This window comes from Cavia porcellus, unplaced genomic scaffold, assembly GCF_034190915.1.
Source record: "Cavia porcellus strain 051 isolate PalLab524CR breed Dunkin Hartley unplaced genomic scaffold, mCavPor4.1 scaffold_6, whole genome shotgun sequence".
NCBI lineage: Eukaryota > Metazoa > Chordata > Mammalia > Rodentia > Caviidae > Cavia > Cavia porcellus.
Window position 1 is genome coordinate 15,878,175 of NW_026947489.1, and position 25,425 is coordinate 15,903,599.

The 25,425-nt window shown below is 38.9% G+C and overlaps 1 protein-coding gene across 12 annotated transcripts in view; it reads right to left on the reverse strand.

Moving 5' to 3' along the window:
• Chd2 (chromodomain helicase DNA binding protein 2) overlaps window positions 1-25,425 on the reverse strand; it is a 133,216-nt gene that overhangs the window by 20,271 nt on the left and 87,520 nt on the right. For all 12 annotated transcript variants that reach the window (XM_063249980.1, XM_063249977.1, XM_063249986.1 and 9 more), the window contains 10 exons: window positions 20,575-20,745; window positions 19,276-19,451; window positions 15,469-15,510; window positions 14,025-14,164; window positions 8,686-8,824; window positions 8,418-8,568; window positions 7,197-7,319; window positions 5,549-5,677; window positions 4,184-4,324; window positions 2,209-2,343 (listed from right to left, as the gene is read on the reverse strand). In XM_063249980.1, coding sequence (XP_063106050.1) covers window positions 2,209-2,343; window positions 4,184-4,324; window positions 5,549-5,677; window positions 7,197-7,319; window positions 8,418-8,568; window positions 8,686-8,824; window positions 14,025-14,164; window positions 15,469-15,510; window positions 19,276-19,451; window positions 20,575-20,745 — 1,347 coding nt within the window. The remainder of the gene's footprint in view (window positions 1-2,208; window positions 2,344-4,183; window positions 4,325-5,548; window positions 5,678-7,196; window positions 7,320-8,417; window positions 8,569-8,685; window positions 8,825-14,024; window positions 14,165-15,468; window positions 15,511-19,275; window positions 19,452-20,574; window positions 20,746-25,425) is intronic.

Here is a 25,425-nt window from a genome sequence, read left to right on the forward strand (position 1 = left end):
GCACGAACTTGTAAGTTCAGCCCCTGGTACAAAAAACAAAAAACAAACAAACAACAAAAACAGCCATGAATACTATAAACTTGCTAAATCTCAAGAATGTGAGAGGGGAAGCAAGTTACAGTTACAAGGAATATACCATTTATATAGTTTTAAATACAGGAAGCAGTGCTGTCTGTCGTTTTTGGAGACATGGGAGGCTCAGCGGTGCACTGAGGTGTCTCTCACCTTAGTGTTTAGTGTGTACAGTGAAGGTGAGCTACCTCAAGGGCTATGTGCACATCTACAGCACACCACTAGTCCTGGCTGTTTATCGCAGCTACTATCAGGCAAACAGAGGTGAAGTACTAAAATTTTAAAAAGACATATAAGCATGACAATCCAATTCAGAATCATGGTTATTTCTGGGAGGTAAGAAAGGAAAAACATGGGTTTAGAGTGACAAAAACCAGAGGCTTAAACTTTATACCAGGTAATGAAAATTTCCAGTGTGACAAAGCTTCATGACATGTAAACCAATGCCTGTTATATTCCTGAAATTTATCTGCATTTTTAGATTTCATTAAGAAACAAACAAGATTAAATGGGACTACTTTTTTTTTTTTTTCTTTTTCCTTTTTATCAGTACCGGGGATCGAACTCAAAACAACTGCCTGCTTGCAAGGGAGGTGTTTATGCCGCTGAGCTAAATCCCCAGCCCCAAATGGGTCTAAATTGATTGAGACAAGTCCTTGCTAAGTTGTCCAGGCTGGTTTTAAACTCCTGGGCACTAGTACCTAGTACTATCCTGCAATCTCAGCTTCCTGAGTAGCTGCAACTATGTGTACATGCTAATGTGCCTGGCTTATGAATATTTACATTTTCATATGATGCCATAGAAATATCAGGTATTATTTTCTTCTGTAAGCAATAAGCTAAGGAGGAATGGGAAACAGATCAGATAGCTGGCTATGTAATGGATTTACTCACTTACTCAACTCACTCACTAATGGATATACTTCTACCATCTAAATCTAGGCAGGGAAGAGAACTGCACAAAGGAAGATAACCGCAAAGACGGAACTACACACACACAGCACATAGGTTTAAGAGAATACAGAGAAGGCAGCAGAGAGAGAAGGAGAGAGAGAGAGAAGACACACTGACTCACAGGACAGGATCAATATTCCACTGCTTGCTGCCGCAGGCATAAAAGCACTTTCCAATTCAGAAGGCACTTTCTCTTTCAGCCTGAAAGTCCTGTTCAGTGAACTGTGATCTTAGGAAGTCTGGGCAGAAGAGAACACACAGGGATGGGAAGGCCAAGGAGGATTGTAACACAATGAAATCTATGCACACAGCCCAGCAAAGGGCAAAGGGCCTCTAAGGACACAATGAAGGGTCTTAACCAAACTCAAGCAAGATCTGGACTCTGCACCCTCTCCTCTCCACCTTCCCCATCTCCAAATGAGGAAACACAGCTACATCTTGCAGGAATGACTTAGCTCTTACCACCAGCGCATGTTCATACTGTTCTCACACACTGAGCCAGGACCCCCCATCAGCTGGCCTGGCTCTTACCATTCTAGCTACAGAAGTCTTGTGTTACCTCAAATGTAACCTATGTGCACCCGCCACACAGCCTTTGTGCATGCTGCTGATTGGCCCAAGCTTGTCCTTCCTGCCCTCTTCTCCCATGACTTTTACTCTTCCTCCAGGACCCATTTCGGACACCACTCGCTTAAGCTTTCCTGACACTTGTGACTAGGTCAATCCCTTTCTCCCAGGGCCTCCTCTTCCACAGCCCATGCCCAGGAGCACCAACATGACTTACACAGTTAGCTAACTCTCCTACTCAAAGGGAAAGTCTACAGAGCCAATTTTTTTTTCTGTTCAGCATTGTAACTCTGGGAGCTGTCACAGAAATCATTTAGCAAATGCCAGCTATGTGAATACTCCCAATTCCAAAATGCCTCTGAGGGCCCCTAACAACTTTTCAACTGTGAACACAGAACATGAAATTATGTCCCTAAATTCTTCCTCACTAGAGATCATATCAGAAAATCTCTTTCCGCCAACCTGGTTCAGAACAGTGTCTTTAGGCACCAGAGTTGATATGATTCCAAAAAAACACCAATATTCACATCACACAAAGCTCTGATTACATCTATGGGGGCAGGGCACACCAAGCATGATGGCACAGACATTGACGTCCCCAAGTTTCAGACTTACAATACTGAAGGTCTCCTGGTCGAGATCATCATCTTCGTCCTCTCCAATAGGGACAGGTTCACTTCCTGCTGTAATATGGACAGGACCCTGAGATCGCTTTGATTTATTTGAAGATTTGGCATCACCACCTTTAGGCTTTTTAAAAAAAGAGTTACAAGGAATCATTGTCACTTATGCAGTCTTGTCTTGCAGTCTCTACTTCATGTCTACGTTGCAGAGGGTAAGTATGAAAGCTTCAGTTTACAGAAACCTACAAGATTAAGAGCTTTGCGTACATTATTCCTGTTTCTGCCTCTAAATGTACCTCTATCTGTAACTTTGTTTCATTAACACTACTTTGGGACTTCTATTCTTTCATCTAGAAAAATCCACAAAAATGTCACCACGAGGTTAACTGGCAAACTGACAGAACTTCCAGAATATCATGTAGCTGTTTTTATTAACAGCTTGGCCTTGATCTAGGATAATTTGTAGTATTAACTAAATTATTGTAAATGACTGAAATCTACAAGAATATCACTGATGAACCTTAAAGCCATGTAGAATAAAAAGGCTGCAGAAGTATATATACAACAACTTCATGTAAGAACACTTAAAAACACACAATGCATATAGTACACTTTGTCATTGTATGATAGGAAGCATGAACCACAGGAAGGTGTCACACCAACTTCACAGCAGTGAATGAGAAGAGGGGGGATAGTAGTATGATCAGGAAAGAGCAGTAATGGTGAGGAAAACTTAGTAATGTGCCTATAAAATACAAAATGTGTGATTCTGCAAAAAAGTCAGCTAAAATAAATATCAAAAAAATTTAAACATTGAAGCACTAGATAATAGATACTTGCTAAACTGTTTTTGCATCTTTATTGTTCAAATATTTTACTTTAAAAAGAAAGAATTTGGGAGGGAGGGAGAGGTAGAGCAAGTACTAAGGATGGAACCAGGGTCTCTGAGTTGAGCTACATCCCCAGACCTTTTATTTTTGTTCTTCAGACAGTGTCTCATGGAGTTGCTAAGTTGCCAGGGCTGGGTTGAATTTAGGATCCTCCTGCTTTAGCCTTCTAGACTGCTAGGATTACAGCTATGAGCCAATAAGCCCAGCAAAAATGTCTTTCTACAGGACTGTAAATGCAAAGGTATGGTTTGTAACAATAAAATTAGAAAGCAATTTTAAAACAGAAGTTTATGTTGTTTGCAATATGCTACACCAAGACAAAATCCTACTCCATCTATTAAAAATTATTTTTACACTTATTCACTTAGAAAGCTGTTTATGATACCCTGCCAAATGGAAAGAAAACGCTACCCAAATGGTCTGATCTTTTAATTTTATATTCATACCCAAACTCATTAAGAGTAATGTTTCAAAGCTATTCATTGAGAAATCACGAGTTATGGTTGGGAGACTTATACCAGATGTTTGTTTCTTTGAGCAACGACTAAGGTTAACTGCAAATTTTGTTTTTAGAAGCCAGCAAGCAAACGTGCAACTCTGTACCAATTCTGCCTTGGAATGAACTTCATGAAACTCCCAAAATGAAGACTATGTAACATCAAGACTTTTCATTCTATCTATTCAGGTAACTCTTGACAGCATTTGTTTGGAAACTTAAACCCTTTAAACACCCAAATTCATTCGTGGACTGTGCTCTAACAGGAATCTAACAACACACTGCAAGGAGCTACGTGGTCAGGCACCTGTCCTGTCTCACTCTGAACACCACAGCTCTCCCTGTCTGTAGTAAAAGATCAAGGTAAAGGCCTTCCATACTCAAGACCACCACAAAATCGCAAAATTTCTCCTCCTCTGCAAGGAAGGGTGTAGGCAGCCTGCTAAATTCCAGCCTTTCTTCTGGATATACTCACACAACAATTGTATTAGGGCATTCTGTGTCTAAATCCCACTCTGTGTCTAAATCTCAACAGGACGTCTAATCTCCGGGCATCTCCATAAGTAGAATGGCATCAATACCTTCTCTTTCTTATCTTTTGACTTCTTCCTTTCTTTGTCCCCTTCTTTGTCTTTCCTAGAACTCATTTGTTTCTCTTTATTCTCTTTGTTCTCTTTCTTCTTCTGTTTTTTTTTCACTGGACTTTTTTCTAAGCCATCATCCTAGGAAACAAATAGGGTTATGAATTTTTGCTATAAACTTTATATTTACTTATTTACTTTCTAGAAAAGTAGCACTGCCCAGTGGCTCATTCTGTGTCTAGCAGTTTGTTTCCAAACACAGAAAGAACACTGCGCACCCGACCAACAGTTCTCAGCTCTCCAGCACTAACCAGCTAAGCCTGCTGCACAGGCGTGTGCTTTCTTACACCACCCCCATCAGTTCTCACCGCAATGCCTCCCGACAGGCATCACAAAGCCAGGGGTATAGCTCAGTGGGCAGCACCTGCCTAGCACGTGCAAGGCCCTGAGCTTGATCCCCTAGGACTGCACCCCACCCTAAAAAAATATTATCATTCCCATTTCACAAACAGAAAAACACTGAGGCTGAGGAGACTGTTTCTATCCACAGTCAGCTAGAACTGGGAGGGTTGCTAGTATTTGCGTTCATGTGTATAGACTCAAATCCACGCTAGTTCCAGTAGTGCACCAGACTGACTCTCGTGGAGCTAATACTTTAGGAGCAACAAATAAAACCCCATAGAGTTGCATCTCACAAAGATGACACACTCAATAACACCAATTTACTTTGTTTGTTTGTCTTGCAGTACTGGGTTGAACTCACGACCTCAAATTGCCAGGCAGGTGCTTATGTCACTGAGCTAAATTCCCGGCCCTACCAATTTACTTTTCACTTAACTCAGATTTCAGGTTAAAAATTGGTAGGAGCCGGGGTAGTGGCGCACGCCTGTAACTCCAGCACTTGGGAGGCTGAGGCAGAAGGACTGCCACAAGTTCAAGGCCAGCCTGGGCCACATAGTAAGCTCAAGACCAGCCTGAACTACTCGGCAATATCCTGTCTCAAAACAAAAACAAAACCCTTGTAGATCTTGGGCCAAACCTGACCCACTGAGAACTTTTGTTTGGACCTACGAAACTGCTTAGTAGCTTCCCCCTTCAATCAGCACACGCTCCCTGGTTAACCACAGTTTTCACATCACTCCCTCATTCTCAAAACAGAAGCAAACTATCAATAGCCATTTATGACTAAAACATTTCATGGTTTCTGATACTTATCAACACTATGTCTGAATTTGAAATTGCAGACCTAAACAAACACAGTATACTCTGTCTTATCTACTCTATGTGTAAACCAAACACATCAAGCGATTTTATACCAGGTGGCCACATAGAGCAAAACTAACTGTGACAATACCAGCCTCATACCTTTACTTCTCCCTCTTCTGATGGATTATCTGAGTGTCTCGGAGATGAAAACTCAACTCCATGCTCATCTTTCAGCCTGGGTGCTTTGTTTTCCTTCTTTACTCGAGGCTTCCGTTTCTTTAATTTGGCCTGGGGGGATGCAAAAAAGAAAATGATGAAACTACAGATGTAGCCCTTTTTCAAAAGAAAATAACCAGGTAACACTTTGGCCCTCTCAAGGGGCAGCAGCCTTATAATTCAAGGTAAGAAAAATTCAGGGAAATCAAGAGTGCAACCAAATTTATCTGTGGGGAGAATAGAAGGAGACCCTTTAAGACCTACCTCTTTCTTAATTTTTTTTTTTTTCTTTTTGTCTTTTTCCTTTTTATCGGTACTGGGTATCGAACTCAGACTGCCTGCTTGGAACGCAGGCACTTATACCGCTGAGCTAAATCCCCAGGCCCAAAATGAGAATTTTTACTCAATTTTTTTTTTTTGTCTTTTTCCTTTTTATCGGTACCGGGGATCGAAGGCTTATGCCACTGAGCTAAATCCCCAGCCCCGACCTACCTGTATCTTAAACCACATAAAAACATCTGTATTCCTTGAACCTATTGATTCTGTTTTATAGCAAGAATAAAGCTAAACTTCATCCTAAAACCTAAAATCCACCTTATCCTAAAGCTAAAATTCAAAAATGAGGAATGACACTAAAGATGATAAACTGAAAAACCTGGAAATAGGATACATCTTAAAATACAGAAAAAAGCTAGGGGTGGTGACTCAGACCTGTATTCCCAGCTCTTGGTAATCCATGAGTTTGAGGCCAGCCTGGGCTACACAGTAAGTTCTGGGCCAGCCTGAACTACAAAGCAAAACCTTATCTCAAAGCACAAACACACAAAAATAAAGAAAAGGTAAATACTGTCTACTCAATCAAATATAATAAAATTCTAAAGTATGAAATGATCCAGTCTATCTTTCTAGAACCTAACATGTAACATTTTTATCACATTCTCTGGAGTATACTAAATCCTCATGACAGTATTACTTGAAAAGCAACAAGGAATGGGACAATAGAGCTTAAAAGCACTTAAGGCACATGCGAACACAAAGCCTGCTAGTATAGAACAAGATGTACAATGTAAGTTGGAGAAATAAAAGGAGACAAAGTTCAGATGAATTCATTAGCAACTTAATCAGTGTTTTTCACTAAGCAAGAAAGGCATCATATTTCTCTGAAATAACAGGTGGATTCTAATTGTCCATCTTACTCCTGGAATCCATTATCACAGCAGTCTATTTAAATACAACAAACAGGCAAATCCTTTGGTTTTTAATGCAGTAAACTGGAATCATGTTCCTAAACTGAGGAAGCTGGAAACAGCCTCAGTACATCTGGACTAGTGGCACAGGGAGAGACAGAGATTATTTTGAGACACTATCTGAAGCCAACAGTGTGTGGAAGAAAGTTGTCAAGGTGTTGGCAAGCTTATGGGTATTTCTACTCTTACTACTTAAACCACCATTACTTTACGGAGCCTGCAAAGCAGTATCTGCTCATGATTAGGAAGCACTCTTTGCAGTGTCCGCAGAGGACATCTCTTCGCCCTAGCTCTGCATGGGCGGACCTGCAGTCTGGAAAGAATACCCGCTGCAGTGTACTCACCTCCTCCCCGCCTGCCACAGTCCCCTTCTTCTCCAGGCCTTTCCTGAGCAGCTTTAGCAAGTAGTCCGCCCGATTCTGTAGCTGCTTCCCCTGGGGCTTTTTGTCTGTCTCCACAGGCAGAATCTTCAACAGGAAAGGAAGGGAGAGAAGCACCCACAGACACCCACATTCCGGTTAGTGGAGCAGAATAAACAAAGAGCTCAGCGTAGCCTTTCCCTCCCCAACCACCCAAAAACAGATAAAGCCTCAGATCCTATTCTCATGTCCATGGCTCCCAGTCACTGAAAATCCCTCATGAGCCGTTCTCATTTTACAAAATGGGATGGAGAAATACAGCTCTCCCACTGGCTCCTACCTGTGCTGTTAACAGGGTAGAACAACTCAGGTAGGAGGGGCTTGTGGCTTCATCTGCTAGAGCATCCCAGCCGGCGTGGATTTCCTCCTTCCAGGAGCAGGGAATCCCTGGAGCTAGGTTAAAGCTTCGTTTTAGATTGAAAATGCTTCTTAGAGCATTGCCGGAGAGCACTGAGCTATGCCAGGACATGATTCATTCCCTGCTACCACAGTTGGACTGCTCAGGCCAGACTGGATTTGGTCTTGAAGCTCATGGCAGGGTGCTGTCACCCTCCTACAACCCAGATGGGATGAGCATACTTTGATGTGCCAAGAAAAGCCCTGCTAGGAGCACAGCACAGAGTGAATCCAACTCAATTTGAGTCACTTGGCTTTCCTTGTTTATAGCTCTAACCATGGCTTTGTTACTTGCAATGGATAGGGTGGGAGGCTCAATCAATTTTGTGGGAGCAGCACGATTTAATTCCACTACAAAAATACCAAGGTGATGCTCATTCTTTGTGTATAGAACTCAAATACGGCTGTTTCAAAGATACTTTAAACAAATGGCCAAAAACGAAGGCCCAAGAAAGCTATTGTTATTAATAAATTTACCCTGGTATTTGTTGTAATGAGATCTGCCCTAAAATAAGTATGAGAATTCTAGAATTACCCCAAAACTTCATCTGGGTATTAACTTTCCCTTTATTGTCCATGAAACAGTGCTACAGTCCACTAAAGGTGGTAACACTTCCATGGATAAAGAAATCCCAGAAATTTACTATTGCATTAATATTCACTGTGATCCCCCTTTCTCGAAAAGAGGTAAAAATAAATAATAATATAAAGAGAAAATGTCTTCTAGAAACCTCTGGCTGAACTACTTACTTTGTCCGTCAGTTTCAGTTCTGGGTCTGTCTTAATTAGCTCCCAGTTTCCATAGCCATGCTCATAAATCCCCAGCAGCAGGCGAGAGTCATCCTCCACACCCCACTCCACATCGAAGTGTGCAGCTTTGACCCGACAGGTTAGGCAGTACCTAGAGGTTTCACAACAGGAAAGCATTACAAAGGGGCTTTTCTAACATGTAGGAATAGACGACACGCAACTGTAACCTCCAAAGCGTATCGCCCATGGATGTACACAAAACACTTACTTTTTCTTTTCTTCAGGGTCCACAGGGATAGATTTATGGAGCATCTCAAACTCTTCTTCATGTTGGATAATGGATTTTACATTAACCTGAACTCCAGATATCTTGATTGTTGGGCCTCTCCTTTTCCCAGGACCTTTCCCTAAAGAACAAAACTCTGCAATTACTTAGATAAAAACGTAAAGTTTTACAGAAAATATATTATCACCAAACCTTGAACTCTGTTAAAGATATAATCTTAGAGACAAAAAAATTTCCTCAATCTTTTTTTAACATTTCTAAAACAGACTAAACAATTTCATTTTTTACCATTTAGGGTTTTTTTTTTTTTTTTTCATATATCACTGCTTATAATTGTAACCTTCCTGCCATAAAATTAATAAAAAGAAGATGCTGAGGGGATCATCTTAATACTTAAGTTTATTACTTTTGTTTTCCTACCAATCCCATTATCAGAGTTTTTAAAAACTTAAGTATCTTCAAAAGATCATTACTGAAAAAGTATCAGGCACATTAATACCTAACATGTGAAATAATAAAGCATTATGACTTATAGCTAGATGTCCCCTAAAGCCTTATGCTACCACGCCTGGGACCTTTGGAAGGTGACTAGATTATACAGAAAGCATCATGGCTGACTTCCGGTTAGAAGGTGGAGCTGGTCAGAAGGGTGGGTCTCTGTGGCACACAAGGCTGCATCTCTCTTCCCGGACCTCCCCTGAGCCTCTGCTTCCTGTCCCCTGTGCCGTGAGCTGCTCCCCTCTATCACTGCCCTCTGTAGTACCATCTTGCCATGGAACCAGTCATGGACTAAACCTCTATTTTGCAAGCCAAAATAAATCCCTCTTTCATTAATTTGTGGTAGTCAGGTCTTGTGTCTTAGCAGTGAGAAGATGAATTAGACACAAGAAAAGTTGCCATGCATCAGCTGTGAAGATAATGAGATTCAGTATAACGCCCATTCTCGTTGACTTTTATCTACTTCTGAAGACCTACAATGTCTCCAATGTTTTGGTTTTGTCGGTTTTGTTCTTTACTGTTTTGTTCAATTGTATTATAACTAATGATATAGGCAATTCTATTAGAGATAGCGGGAGGCATTATGGTAACCATTGTTGACCACCTTGTATTATGTTTTTACATTATCTATTATGTCCACCCTTTTGACTTGACCGATTCTGTTCTGTTATGTCACATTTGGTTTTACTCTCTTCCAAAAAAGCAATAAGAACCGTGGGAGCAATGAAACCCAAAATGTGTAATAGTCATTGTACAAAAGAGAGGAAAAGAAAGTGCTCTAAACTATATAACTGCATGTATATTTAAGTGTATAAGATAGAAAATGATATCACAGAGTTTTATTGGATCATTGAACAGAACTGTTTGCAGTATCATTGTTGGAATGTCCACTCTACAAGCTTTAATTTTGTGACTTGAACAATTATTTCTAAGATGGCAATATGTAATCCATTAACTAGTGATTTCCTACTGTTCATTTTTTTTCCTGTAAATCTGTATAACTTGTACCCTTTCACTGTTTTTTTTTTCTCCTTAAATAAAATTTAAAAAAAAAAATTAAAAAGAAAAGTTGCCATGAAAGGTTTACCTTAATCTATGCTTGAAATTATAATGATCCTAGAATTAAAAATAAAACCCTATCACTGTACAGAGTACAAGTTGAAACCACTTCTTTAATAGAAAACTGACAAAATATGTGGAGATAGATATACGTTAGAAGAAATGCATAATCTTGCACATTACAAGAAAAAATAATATTTGGCAGTATCAACACAAAGTACACATGAGGTATAATCAACAACTACAATAAATGTTTAAATTTGAACATAACACAGCAAAAGATACGCTGCCATTAATCCCCTCAAAACAAATGCCTCCCCTGAAACATACTTGTCCCCTCCTTCTTGCCCCCTCTGAAGCACCTTTCGGAGTCTTCTTTGGTGAGTGGAGGGTCTTTAGTTGCACTGTCATGGCTGCCTCAAGCTCATGAATCAGTTCCAAACCTATACTCTTCAAGGTTGTTTTGACTTGGAAAGAGTCAGAATTTGCATAGCACCAGATCCAGTGAGTCAGGCAGGTATTTTTTACAAGCCTGCCTCTCCACTGCAAAGTTTCTAGCAGTAACACTCCACCATAATTTTCACCACATCTGATAAAGATATTCATGAAGAAAACTTCCAGAACGACCTACTTCACAAAGTGACAAGAATTGTAAGTATGTTTGAAGTCAGGTGGACTAAAGGTCACAGGTCTTTTGCTGTAGTCCATTTTTAATAAGTCAATATTCCCTATACGTTTTCTGACTGCTCTGTATATGCATTCCTCCCCCCCAGGACTGAGCAATCCTTGCTCTAGAAATCTATCACCAAAACTTGCAGGAGCATTTTTATTAGATCATATTTATTCTTTATATCTCTATTTAGAATGGCCAAAGACTGACAACTCAGATATTCATTACCAAGGAACAAAAAACTGAATTACTATGTATCAATAGGGTAGAATCCTGAGCAATTGTCAAAATTGGGACAATCTCTACGTAATGACACACACAGCTTTTGGACATGAAGGTAATGAAGTATGTTCTCTTGTAAGAGGAGAAACAGCCAGGTGTGGTGACTCACGCCTGTAATCCCAGTACTCAGGAGGCTGAGGTAGGAGGATCATTGCAAGTTCAAGACCAGCCTAGGCTACAAGGTGAGTTCAAGGCTAGTCTAAACTGCATAGAGAGATTCTGTTTCAAAAAAGACCAAAAAAGAGGAGAAACATACACACATATGCTTAAATTTTAAAAAGCAGCAACAGGATAATACCTGTAAAACTCCTAGGAGTACAGACTGAAGGAGGAAGAGGAGAACAGGATGGGAAGTGAGTAAGATGCGCCACATGAACCCTATTTCAGTTAAAAAAAATTTAAATCAAAGTAACAAGAATATGCCCTAAAAATTAAAAATAAATGAAAACAGGGGTCTGTAAATTAAGTTAATGGCTTAATCAGCAAAAAAAAGAACTTCAAATAATTTTAAAATATAGTATTTTGACAGAATATTGACTGGGTGTATTCGATTAGGAAAGAAAGGAAATCAAACCTCATACTTGGGAATCTTACTGATAATGGTAAGACTGATACTGCTATTTGGAAATAAATATACATAATACAGAAAATAAAACAAATATGGAATTATGTTCACATTTTAAGCAACAATGGAATTTGAAATATCAGCCTGTATTCAAAATATGCTAAATAACTGGTTTACAGGAAAAACAAAATTTGTGTTATACAATGCAACAGGAAACAATCAGATTCAGAATGTGAACACACCTAACAAAATGAGAAACGTGGAGAGAAAAGGATACTGTAAGGAAGTTATCCCTAAAACTATGAGATTGAAAAACCACGAAACAGAACAGAGCAGAGCAGAGCGTATTTGCTGCCAGTGATTTCTGTTTGAAACAGAAAAGGCGCTGGGTGTGGCAGCTCACGCCTGTAACCCTGGAGCTTGGGAACTGAGGGAAGAGGACTGCTCTGGGTCTGAGGTCAGCCAGCCCAGGTACAAGGAGGGAAAGGCCAGCTCAACTACACAGTGAGACCCTCACACACACACACACACACACACACACACACACACACACACACGAAGAAAGAGACAAAAGGCATTATCAACTTTTTTGGTAAAAATTATGTATTTTAGAATTTCTCAAGATGAGAAACATAGGAATATGTTTTTTCAATTTTGAACCATGTAAATATTTTTTATTCAAAACAATTACAAAAAAGAAACACATTAAATTTAAAGTTAGTTTTGAGTATATTTTGGATGCTATAAAAGCACATATTTATATCATTGTCCAAACTATGCAAGCTATTTAAATTTCTTTTATAGGGGCCAGGGATTTAGCTCAGTGGTGTAAGTGCCTATCTGGCAAGCGTGAGGACATGAGTTGGATCTCCCGTACCAAAATAAATAAATAAACTTCTTTTACAAAAAGCAAGCTTTAAGAAGTTTTTCACTTTACCTTAAAAAAGCTGCTATTATGTCTGAAATATTTTTAAATTCTATTAATTTCAAAAATATCCTTATAAAATCCCAAGCATGAATACTCATTTCTTAATAATATCTGAACTATTAAGTCAGATACAATATAGTATTATTGAATTAATCATCCAAACCCTTAGCTTACTATTACACCACTGTGTACATGACATAGATGTGAGGGTAAAACTTGTCCAAGATCTTGTAACTAAGAAAAAGCAAGTCCAAAATTCCAGGAAACTGGCTGCTACTAGGGCCTGAGCACCAACAAAGCCTCGGAAGGGCGGCCTTGCTCACCTAGTCCAAGAATGGGGGAAATGGCACATAGAAACCACAGCCTGGGAAACTAGTTTCACTTCAAGATAACTTCTGAGCTCTCTCATTACAAGCCTCCCTACATCTCTTCCTTTAAGCTACCACACAGACAAGGCAAAGCCACTCTCTGGTATCCAAGAGGAAACGTATCACATATACAATCCAGATACAACCAACTCAGTGGTATAAAAATCTCAATGTAATAATATTTACATATCGTATGTTTCATTAGTGTGAAAAGCTGAAACAACATATGTATATGTATATAAAAGACAGTTAAGATACTTATAGTACTGATTTCTGAGGTCGCTGAAGGGAAAGATTTGTACTGGTATTGTTCGGACAATAGAATGCAAATTTCTCATGCTCTGGATGATTTGGGATGACAATGCACAATGTATCCCAACTCACGTGCTTTGAAATTTTGTTGCAGTTTTTTTTTCTTTTTGTATTTTTATCTTTGAAAAAAACAAAAAGTTTACACTATCCATACAATATTTCATTTCAGTTATTTCTGAATTATTTACATTTGACACAATTTAACAGTACTGTATCTATATCCAAATAATTAACAATTTCTATACAAATCCTCACAAAAATCATTTCATTTTGTTCATTCATCTATACTCTCCACAAATCCATTTCATTTATGGGTAGCTGGTCTGTGGCGTCTCAGACCACAGAAAGGCAGCTCAACATACACATCTCAAAGCATGAGCCATGTGTAGAGTACAGCAGAAGTATGTCTTCAAAAACCTTTCAGCAGCCAGGCGTGGTGGCACATACCTATAATCTCAGCATTCAGGAGGCTGAGGCAGGAGGATCATTGCAAGTGCGAGACCAGCCTGAACTGCACAGGGAGACCCTGACTCAAAAAGACACCCCCATACACACAAAAAAGAAGGCCTTTCTGCAAAGAAAACCCAGTGCACAGCACCTGACCTTTTAAGAATCACAGAAGGGAACTCGCTGCCTTACCCTCACTAGCATTTTCTTTCAGCTGTTCTTCATATTCCTGCATTGCAGACACACAGCTGTTGTGAATCAGCTCACCCAGGCGCTTCAGGTCTGCCACAGACTTATCCACCAGCTCAGCATCACGGGCTATGCACTCCAGCCTAAGGATGAAATGAAGACATAGTGTCCACAGTTTAAAATACCACATGAGATTTCAGTGTGTCTTATAAGCTTGTTCCCACAAAGACACTTCTTCTGTCTTCCTTTACACATCATTCAAAGACTCCAAAACAAGAATCCTTGGATAATGTACGATGTCCAGGATTCTCACCAAAAACATTTTTAAAAAATCAAATCCTGAAAGATAATGCACACATTCTGTTTTGTTTTTTTTTTTTTTTTTTTTTTAATGCACTCATTTTTAAGAACTGTGCTTTGGAATATTCCACATGTATTTCCTAAAGTCAGAGGCAACCTTAGTAGACAAATGGGCTATCTACGTCTGTCAGCAGACATGTTAAAGACATGCTGCACTGTTTTGTCTCTTCCTGTTCACACCCCTATTTCACATGTACTTTCAGCCCCTCAGTCTTCCGAGGAGCACAGCACAGTTACTTCCACAAGGTACTCAACTGATTTCTAAGTCACAGAGCCCATGAAATCCAAAACCTAAAAATCAGGGTGTCAACAGGTATCAAACCCAGCTTTCTACATCCTGCTGGCTTTTACAGTTACGGCTGAAAGACAAGCATTTCACTTCTGGATGGTGAGCCTAGAAAAAAGCATTCTTCAGCTTCACCGTGAGTTATTATTATACACCATTACTTCCTTTCCACACAGAAGAACAAAACAAAAACACAGGTTTGGAATTTTCACCAGCTCCACAATTTACGGGGAACCAAACAATTCCTTTAAATCAGTGCTATTATTCAAAGGATGTAGTGATTTTTTACAAGGCAAAATACTTAACTATGTGAAACAGAGCCATGTCTTAAAATATAACTTCTGAATTCATTTTTGAAATGCTAGTTGAATAATGATAACAGCTAACCTCTTTGTTACTACTGGCAAGGTAATGTAAGTTCTTTAATTTTCATGGCACCTTGCTGATTAGAAGATTTTGAAACTACAAATAACCCTTTTCCTTCCACATTACTAGTTACAAGAACTAAAATGAAAATCGTGGCTACATGTCTTTCCCCACTGGGGTCAAGCGCGCTCTTCTGGAGCTCCCTCCACACACTGAGCAGTGCTGCTCGCACTTGCTTCGCCTGCCTCCCTGCGGGAAACCGGGTAGGTGTCTCCACCCTAACTTCCAGGGAGCGACAGGCGCCCAAAGGCAACGTTTATAAAAGGGTGTTCCAGGAAAAAATGTTTCCAGTGTTATTATTAAATGGAAAATACTGCCAAAAGAACCTGCTGTATAATACAACTGAAAAGGATAAAGGACTATTACAGAGCTTACCGTTCAAGAGGGAGACCAAATTTCTTATAAGCCTTGATGAACCTAAGAATATGATCAATAAAATACATTAAAAACCAGAGACTTAAGTTATGCTACTGTCAATATATCCTGTGATGAAACATGCGTCACATAAATTGTCAAAAACAGACTGGCACAATCCTGGCAACAATCACTAAAGTAAAATATGTTGTGTGTCTCTGAAATTAGTCAATAAAAATAATGATTACTGAAGATCTATTAAATTAAAGATCAAGTTTATCTTCTGGGCTTGATCATAAAACTGCTTAGATTACACAATAGAAAAGAACTGTGGTTAACCCTAACATCCTTTTCAGAAGGTCTAAGCTCATGGAGTTCAATTTGTAACTAGTGACTGAATCGCTACAACTCTACTGCAATTAAACCTTATCATTCATTGGTCTTTTTGGTATATTTGCTTTGCTTTTAATTCACTGCATATTTTTTTTCCTCTGGTCAGTGACATGCCTTTAAGATTTCTAGAAATCTCTACTTTTTTAAAATAGAAATTTAAAACGTCTTAGGCACAACTATTTTCAAAACTCCAATGAGTCTTGCCCAACTTTATCTCCACCAAAAATCCAAAGTATCTTTCCACATTTTTTACCTTAAACCAAGCTAAGTACAATCTCTGTTCTTACCCTCTTCCTTACACCCTTGCAGGCTAACCACTGAAATTTTCCACTAAAAAGCAAGATGCCACAATACAGCAAGAGCATCACTACAGTAATGTGCCAAGATACTAAAAAAATATGGTTAGGGAATCATGTAAGAAGCAGTACTAAGAAATAGAAATTAGAGGATGTGACAACTGAAGAGAACAGGACAAAATACAGTAACAGCAAAGAAACAATATTAAAGGAATAACTTTGATAAAGACTAGGAAAGTGTTAAAGATGAAAGTGGACGCAAGGGTTACATCACAACTCTACATTTCTCCCTTCTTAATATACATTGAAATATTTTATGTCTGAAATAAAATGGTTTGAGATTTACTTCAAGATAATTCTAAGACTAAATAATTCAGTGACAGAACCCTTGGCACTGAGGTAAGACTGAATAAAAACAGAAAGAAGACAAGAAAACTACTTTTTTAAAAAGAACTGCAATTTTAGGACACAAAAGTTAGTCAACAGAAGAGGCAGCAAACACAACCAACTCAGCCTAGCAGGGAACTCAACCTCTTCCAGAGCTGCCACGTCACTTTAAGCATCTAGTTTTCAACAGGACCAAAACTTACAGGAAATACAGAAGAAATAGGCTGTCTAGCAGTATGCCTGAAGTCCAGGAGTTGTAAGAAAGACGTTATCCTAATGTCACAAATATGTACAAGAACTATTAAAAGGTAAATTTCATAGTAACATTATCAATAAATATTGAGTATCAATAGAAAAAGTACAAGAAAATAGAAATTCGGAAGTTGAAAAATTACTGAAATTTAGAAAAAACAGCAGAAGAATCAAATCAAATATACAGATGGGTCAACTGAGATTATCTCTGGTGAAAACAGAAAGATAAAAGAATGAAGACTACCCTTCAAAAATGTGGAAGAATTAAGACACGGCCAGATATAGAAAACACTAAAAAGAGAGTCTTCAGGCAGCTATCACAGGACATTAAATAATACTTTAAATCCCCATGAAGAAATGAGCACCTGTAGGTAACTAAGTAAACATAAACATACTAATCATTCTATTTAATTTTAAAAGGCAACAACACAAAACAATGCTTATGAAACTGTATTGCTAGTGTGCTTATAATGTCTAATGGTACCCTGCCTGACAACAGCACAGAGGGAAGTGGAATGAGCTGTAACTGTGGCAAAGTTTTATTCAAATTACTGGGATTAAGTTGTTGTAAAGGTGTTATTTGTAATCTCCAGGGCAACCACCAAGAATATAATAAAAAAGAGTAAATAATAATGTAATTAAGATACTACAGTGTATCTATTTTTCCTTTTTTTAGTATACCTATTTTTCAGGGCAACCACCAAGAATATAATAAAAAAGAGCAAATAATAATGTAATTAAGATACTACAGTGTATCTATTTTTCCTTCTTTTAGTATACCTATTTTTTAGGGCAACCACCAAGAATATAATAAAAAAGAGTAAATAATAATGTAATTAAGATACTATAGTGTATCTATTTTTCCTTTTTTTAGTATACCTATTTTTCATAACAAGTAATAGAGAATGAAAGAAATAAAAAGAAAACAAACTGCAAAATGCAAAGACACATCCCACACTGAATGTAAACAAGTTAGACTTTAATAAAAAGTAAAGAGACCAGTGGGGGGGATTTTTTTTTCTTTAAATGATCCATGCTGTGCATGGTGGTGCACGCCTATAATCCCAGCATTTGGGAGGCCAAGACAAGAAGATCACTGCAAGTTTGACTGCAGGGCTAATTGTAAACTCAAGGCCACTCTGTACTACAAAACAAGATCCTTTGTCAAAAAAAGCCCCTTTCCAAAAAAGAAAATCCAACTGCACTATCTGAGACACAAATTAGATTCAAATATAGAGACAGATTGAATCAGAAAGATGAAAAATTGTACTTCAAATGTTCAAAAAGAGCTAAAATAGCTATACCAATACCTGAATAGAAAGTACACTTTAGGACAAAAACTGCTACTAGAGACGAAAACAAAGACAGTTGTACAACGATTAAAAAAAAGATCAATCATCAAGAGGTATCAGTTATAACATTTTATGCATCTAACAACATAATTCCGGAACACCTAAAGTAAAACTTGACCACACCAGAAGAGCAAATAGGCAATACAAGAATAATGGAAACTTTAAGAGTTTACTTTCAATAACTAATCAGGAAATTAATAAGGAACAGAAGATCTGAAGAACACTAAACCAAATAAACTTAATAAGCATCTATAGAACACTCCACCTAACAACAGAAAACACATTCTTCTCAAAATATTGAGGGGAGCAAGAGGAAGTAGATGTGCGACAAATTCAAAACTGTTAAGTGTACTATAACAAAGAAGGAAAAATACGCATAATACGTAAGTAGAAACAAGGACCTCACAATTTCAAATACTTTAATCTTAAAGGACTACTTATAATATCAACAGGGCCATAAAGCTTTGTGTTTTTTCCTCAGGCTTTGAAAAATCCAGCAACACAGAAACTAGGAAAACTGATACGAAGTAACAGTTTTAGGTGTTTCTGGAGGGCAGAGAGGTATGAAACAGATACCAACAAATGTGAAGTATGTACCGACAGAAGGATGGCAAAAATTGATTTCAAATGGCAAAAACACCAAAAAAAAAAAAAGCTGCCAAATAACATTTTATATACTACTAAATAACCAAAGGAATCAAACTGCCATCAGCATTAACACTGAGGAAAGTAGGTTTGCAGGTCAGGGAAGGAGAGGACAGTGAGTAAGGATATCCTTCTTTGTACTTCTTTTTAACATTCATATTAATTACTTGTATCTGCAGATCCCTCCCTCCGTGTGTGCGTGCCTAAGTGCCTACGTGTATGTGTGAATTCTTTTCCCCTAGTTGAACTTTATACATGAAAATGTTTCCAATACCAAAGAACAAGAGGAAAACAAAATAACATGTGCAACAAAGCAGAATGATCTCAGCTGAGAAAAACGTCACAGAAGGAATCACCCTGAAGACTAGGAACAGGACTCATCCTCTCTGCCTTGTTTGTAGGTAGTAATAACTGCAGTCTGCCCACCACAAATGCCAGGACCCCGTGAGCTCCTCCACCATGCCCCCCCAAACAAGCGCAAAGGACAGCCGAGCCTGCACCACCTGCGGATCTCCGCGTCCGTGAAGCCCTCCACCAGGTCTTTGCGCACACTCCGAGGGCGACCTCTGCGCTTTGGCTTTTTGTCATCGTCAGAGTCTTCGGTCTCACTCTCAGAAGCCGAGGATCTCTGGGCTTGCCTCTTAGACTCCGTGTCAGAATCACTATCATTTGTCTGAGCCTGAAAAAGAATAAAGTCAAGTCACATTTCAGTAAGTATTAGCTCCAAGAAATAAAAGGACCAAAACCAGCCTACCTTTCCAATTCCCTAGGACTCAGAATTTCCAGGAAAGTCAATTTGTCTTTTAACAAATAAAATGTTATATAATGAGGGAAAACTTACTTGTGATAGTGACACTCTCTGAGACACCATAATAAAAAAATACAGTGGATTAAATATGAGTATTTTTATACTACTTAAGGTATATAATATCCAGTATAAGACAAGTTCATTTCTACTTCCTTAGATAAATAACCTTCTTTTTTGTGCCTTTATTTTTTTCTTTTGTAAAGTGTAACAGTCCAGATAATAAAGGGTTTTCCTGAGCTAAGAGTAATAAAATATGCTTAGAACTATGACCAGCACGTAGGAAGTAATAAATGGTAGCTAGTATTACGTAATGCTGCCTTACTATGCTCATAGGCAAATTTAAGTCCACTCTCAGCAACAGAAGTAGGTAACAAAACTTTATCCATCTCAATGTTGCAAAAGTCAAACTAGACGGCACCTATGAAAACGCTTTTGAAAGGTGTGAAGCTTGTGAACATTCATTGTTTGGAATGACGGTACATACTATATACCAGTGTTGTGAACACTTTAAAGCTCTGAAGCTGAAGGCGCTGACCATGAGAACCAAACCTTTAGGATTTCCAGTCCTAATCTCCAGCAAAACACAAACTTCTATTGAACTCTTTAGATTCCCTTCAGCCCTTTTACAAGAAGCCAGGTTGCAAAATCAAATGTCTTACAGGTGCACTTGTAAAAAAAATTTTTTTTTTTGTCTCTTTGAGACAGGGTTTCAAGCTGAGCTCACTTTGTAGCTCAGACTGTTCTGAAACTGGCTACAATCCTCCTGCCTCAGCCTCCAGAGTGCTGAGATGACAGGCATGTACCACCACGCCCAGCTGTGCTTATAAATTTTGCACACTTGCCCCTTTCCTTTCTGATTTCCTACACCCTAACTCTGTCTGCAGGCCCCTGAGCCAGGGCAACAACACAAGGCCTCCTCTGGAGTCATCTGTACTCGAGGCCCACTTCACGGCACAAGTACTGTACGTCTGTGACTTCCATCTCACTCGCTCACCTTCTTAGTGGAACTACGAATTCGAGGAAGCATATAAATTTCTTCTAGCTCCTTCTGCCGCTCCTCCTCCTCTACTTTTTTCCTTTGCTCCTCTGGAATGATCTCATCCCAATCCTTGTGAGGACGCTCTTCTAGCTCTTCTTCATCTTCCATTGTAGCAAAGTTGGCAACCTAAAGACAAACAGGACGGTGTCTGATATTACTCCATTTTCAAATACCTTTTGATAAAACATCAACTTAACAAGTGTTTTTAACCTAAGTGAGACACTATCATAGGATTCCAGTGATACTACGTAATGAGATAATAGATTTTCTACTAGCCCTTCTCATGTTCCCCTAAATCTCCTTGTTGCTCACCAGAAATTGTATTGGAAAGAAACAAATAGAATATAGGTAGTACAGCTGTGCTGGGGCATCGCTCCCCTTCCATCCACTTCAATTTGGGCAACACCCGAGACCAATCCTCTTCCCACTGTCCTACGACAGTGGTGGTGAACCTGCGGCGTACAGAGCCCTCTCTGTCAGCATGTGAGCCAAGTTGCTCCAAGCCTTGAAATCGGGTAGCTGGACTATATTCCACATCTAAAAATGAATTTTAAAAATTCTTTAATACTTGCAAAGACTCACAAAGGCCATCAGGAAATTTATAAAGAGTTTTCTAACACTGTAGCAGCTGCAAAGCAGAATTTTAGTTAACAAATGTTTAGTTTCATAAGATAGAGACAACACTGTGTTTTCTTCTCTAGATAAAGCTGAATTTAAAGAACTTGATCTTTCCTGCTCATACTGATTAGATTTTAAAAATCTAGAAATGGAGCTTTTAAAAATTTCAATCTGGAAACAATTGAGAAGGTAAGAAAACAGAGTATGAAGGGATGACACAGGACAGCAGAATTGGCAGTTCTGAAAATGAAGTCCTTGAAGTGTGGAACTCTCTGTGAAGTAACTTTAAGTCCTTGGCACTGCTTTTCTTACTTTTTATCATCTTATGCTTGTGTACAGCAGTCTTTAGCTTTCAATTATATCAACATAATAAACAGGTAACAGATGACCTCAGCGCTGCATGTGCTGCTCTCAAAGAGCATGAGCCAAGGCTTGACAAATTACCAGCATGCAGACAACAGCAAAGATTACAGTGATTGTGCAAAAGAATGCCAGATGCAAACTTTTACCTATCAATAAAAAGTTGTTTCACTGAAATCTGTTATTGTGTTTGTTGTGTTTTTCTTTGAAGACAAAAGATGGTACAGTATGAGTTGTTTTTCTAAACTAAACTTCTGTATCCCGATTTAATTGCAGTGTTGGCACTTTCAATAAATAAGTAGGTCTGGGTTGTGGCTGAGGCACTTGGTCTCTAAAAGGTTTGTCATCATTGTCTTAATAAGAGTGAAATAAAAATAACAAAGATCCAGTAAATCTGTAAAGCTCCAGGCCACATCATGTGCCTGTTAGAGCCCTGTGGCCTGCCCTTCAGGAACCTTTTCCTCACGGGAACTTCGATGAAGACTCACACACAGGGACCACAAAGCACGCAAGTGACCGAAAGAGTACATTCTCAGAGAGTCTTGCACTGATATGCCTCAGAGTCGTCAGTCATTTCCATCGAAGGCATCCTGAGAGGTCCAATGAGAGGCAGCAAAGGCAGGATGCACAACTTCTAACACTCCAAGACTGACTTCACCTTCTTTCGCCCTGACCCTGACAACCTAACGCCACCTTTCCCATTCGAGCTACCTCCGTGTTTCTGCAGGCGGGAATCCAAGTGTATCTTCCCGCTATTATCAATAAATGCAGATTTGTTTTCTTTTACCAGTGAGTATCCACTTGCAATTCTTCACTCACCCTACACAAGGACCTGGAATCTATCTCTTGGATGCACAGTGTAACACAAAATGTTGCATAAGATCTACTGAAAAATGGTTAATACCTATATATTTCTAATAAATCCAACACTAATAGCATAATATAAATGATAAAATGATGAATACTTAATCCACGATGAACTTACATTTCTACATACTGCTACTGAATAGGGGTTATTCAGCTAGTGAACCAATGACCATACTTTCTGTTAAACACATAAACATTAAGCATATGCAATGACTGTACATGTTTAAAAGTGAACATGGTCTTAAGAGTGAAAATGACAATATAAAATGTAACAATGTTGAACAAACCTACAAGAACAGTGGGGCATGGTGGCATATGCCTATAATCTCAGCACTAAGGAAGCTGAGGCAGGAGGATCACCATGAGTTTAAGATAGAAATGAGCTCAAGGCCAGCACGAACAGCACAATAAGACCTTATCTCAAAAACATCCAACAAAAACCCCCTATAAGAATATTACATTTATTCTGTACGAGACACTGTCTAATGTTTGATAGAGATTTGTACTGAAACAGTATGTAGCCCAGAAAAAACACCACCTAAATGTATGCATTTCACAAAACCAGACTGGGGCTATAGCACAAGACTGAGCAGCTCAAGACAACCTTGGGGTCCTGGTATGCAGAGCTCTGCCTTCGTTCATCCCTTCTCTCCTAGCCTTGAAGACTACAAGAAAATACAAAAATGTTTCTGTCAATCCCATTCCTTAAGCAATTTAGAGCAGGCAAATCAAACCAGAAATTTATGACTTTTGGCCATTATTAACTGTTTAACATTTAACAAGCAAATACCATGATGCTTTGCAGTCAGATTTTTTTCAATTCTAAACCAAAAAAAGTTACAGTTTCTGACTGTTCCAAAAATCACTTGACCATTCTCTCAAATCAAGCACTGTTGCTAATTATTTCAAATATGACTCTTATTTTTTTAACACCAAGTACATTTATTAGGAAAGTTATAAAATATCCTTGTATCTTTAAGAAATTAGAAATAAAAGACAGAATAAAACAAAAACAAATAGAAAAAAAATAAAGATCAGAAAACACAATCTCTGATCAAAATGTCAACTTTTTTATAAAAATTAACATTTTAATTCTTACACTTCTGTAGAAATACAAAAGATTCAGAATAGTCTAAACGACTTTGAGTGTGCTCAGCTCAGATGCCCATATTTGGATTGAGTCTTTAAATCTAGGAGGACTCGCATTTTTTTTTAGTTCTTTGTATGTTATCAATAGTAATCGTTTATCTGAGGGACAGCTGGCAAACATTTTCTCCCACACTGTTGGTTTCTCTTGCTGTGCAAAAGCTTTTCAGTAGGACAAGATCCCAGTTGTTGATTCATTGTGATAGTTCCTGTGCAGTCTGGGTTTTATTCATAAAGTGTTTGCCTACACCAATGTCTTTAAGTTTTACCTACTCTATCTTCCAGCAGATTTAATGTTTCTGTTTTAAAATTAAATCTTTAATCCCTTCTGGTTTTAGCTTAGTGCATGGTGAAAGATATGGGTCCAGTTTTAATCTTCAGTACGTAGAAAGCCAAACATGACTTTTAAATGGATGAAAATTATGAAATGGGGTAAATAAGTATCCGTGGCATAGCATTCACTTGGGAATTTCCAAAGGCAGTGTAGCAGTTAAGGGTCGGACTCTGAAGACCAGACCACCTGCCCCGTATATACCCATTAAGAGCAGTTTATTTATAAGGCTGAAAGCCAGAGAAAGGGCCCAACACAGAGCTAAGCAATGAGTCATACTGATTAGAACTAAAATAAGCACGCGGAGTGAACCCTGACTCGACCAGGGATAAACCCTTCTACCACCATGGTGTGCAGCACCTCCCTTCTAAGTTCCTAAAAGTGCAAATTAACAGGCTTTTCTTTAAAACCCTAGTTTCCTTTACTACCTACTGAACAACTGAGTCAGAAGACTGAGTTCTAATTGGTCATTTTAAATCTACAGAGCCACTTGAAACAGGTGGCCACTGAATACCTAAGCAACTCCTATGAGCCACTTAGCAACAGTGGTGCTGGCCATGTGCCAACACTATGTGGGACCTCTCCTGGAAATACAGGAATTATTATTATTTCCCATAAATACTGTCCAAACTTCCTCCCTGTGGTCTGTGACTTTACTCTTTGACTTTATGACACCATTGCTCAATTTGTACAGAATTACTTCATATTCACAGTAACCTGTGACTTGGAAAACAGCCTCCACCAGAACCAGAACCCAACCATATTGGCACCATGATATCAAAAGCCTTCTGAAATGTATAACATCAATTTCTGTTGTTGATATAAAGCATTCACTTACAGCACTTTGTTATGGCAGCCCAGACTGTCAAACACCAATAATTCATCGTTGTCCTTTCTACCTCTACGCCCACAAATTCTACTCCGTCAGCACTTGACCCCCACCCCCACTTCTTCCTTTTCTTCCACTAACACAACTTCAGCTTGTGGCCAATCAGGGAGCAGAGCACACAGCACTACTTCCTTCCTTCCAAACCCATTACTGTCTCTCTTGAGGCTGCACTGGACCGTCCCTGTAATGTCAAGAGCTCTCCTGCTTCTCCTCCTAACCTGCATGCAATCAACCTGAATGTTGGAAACCTGCCACTTGGACTTTTCTGCATTCCAAGCCAATCTCCCTCCTAAGGATCACCAACTGATCCAATTTCTCTGATCTCAAGTACTGCTAGATTTTGCTGACTGGTTCCACAGCAAAGCAGGAACAGCTGGTTCAGGTGACTCCCTATCAAGCTGCTCCTCACCACTCTCAGCCCCATCTATGGCTGCCCAAAATCTTTTCCACTACTTCATTAGTAGTCAACATCACAAACTGAATTCCTGCATCTTCTTTTTCCTAACATGATTGCTACCTTTGTCCAAGACCAAGTCTCTCCATGCTTTGATATATCCCTTCCACTCTCCTCCAGGACAGTGAACCATCAAATCTT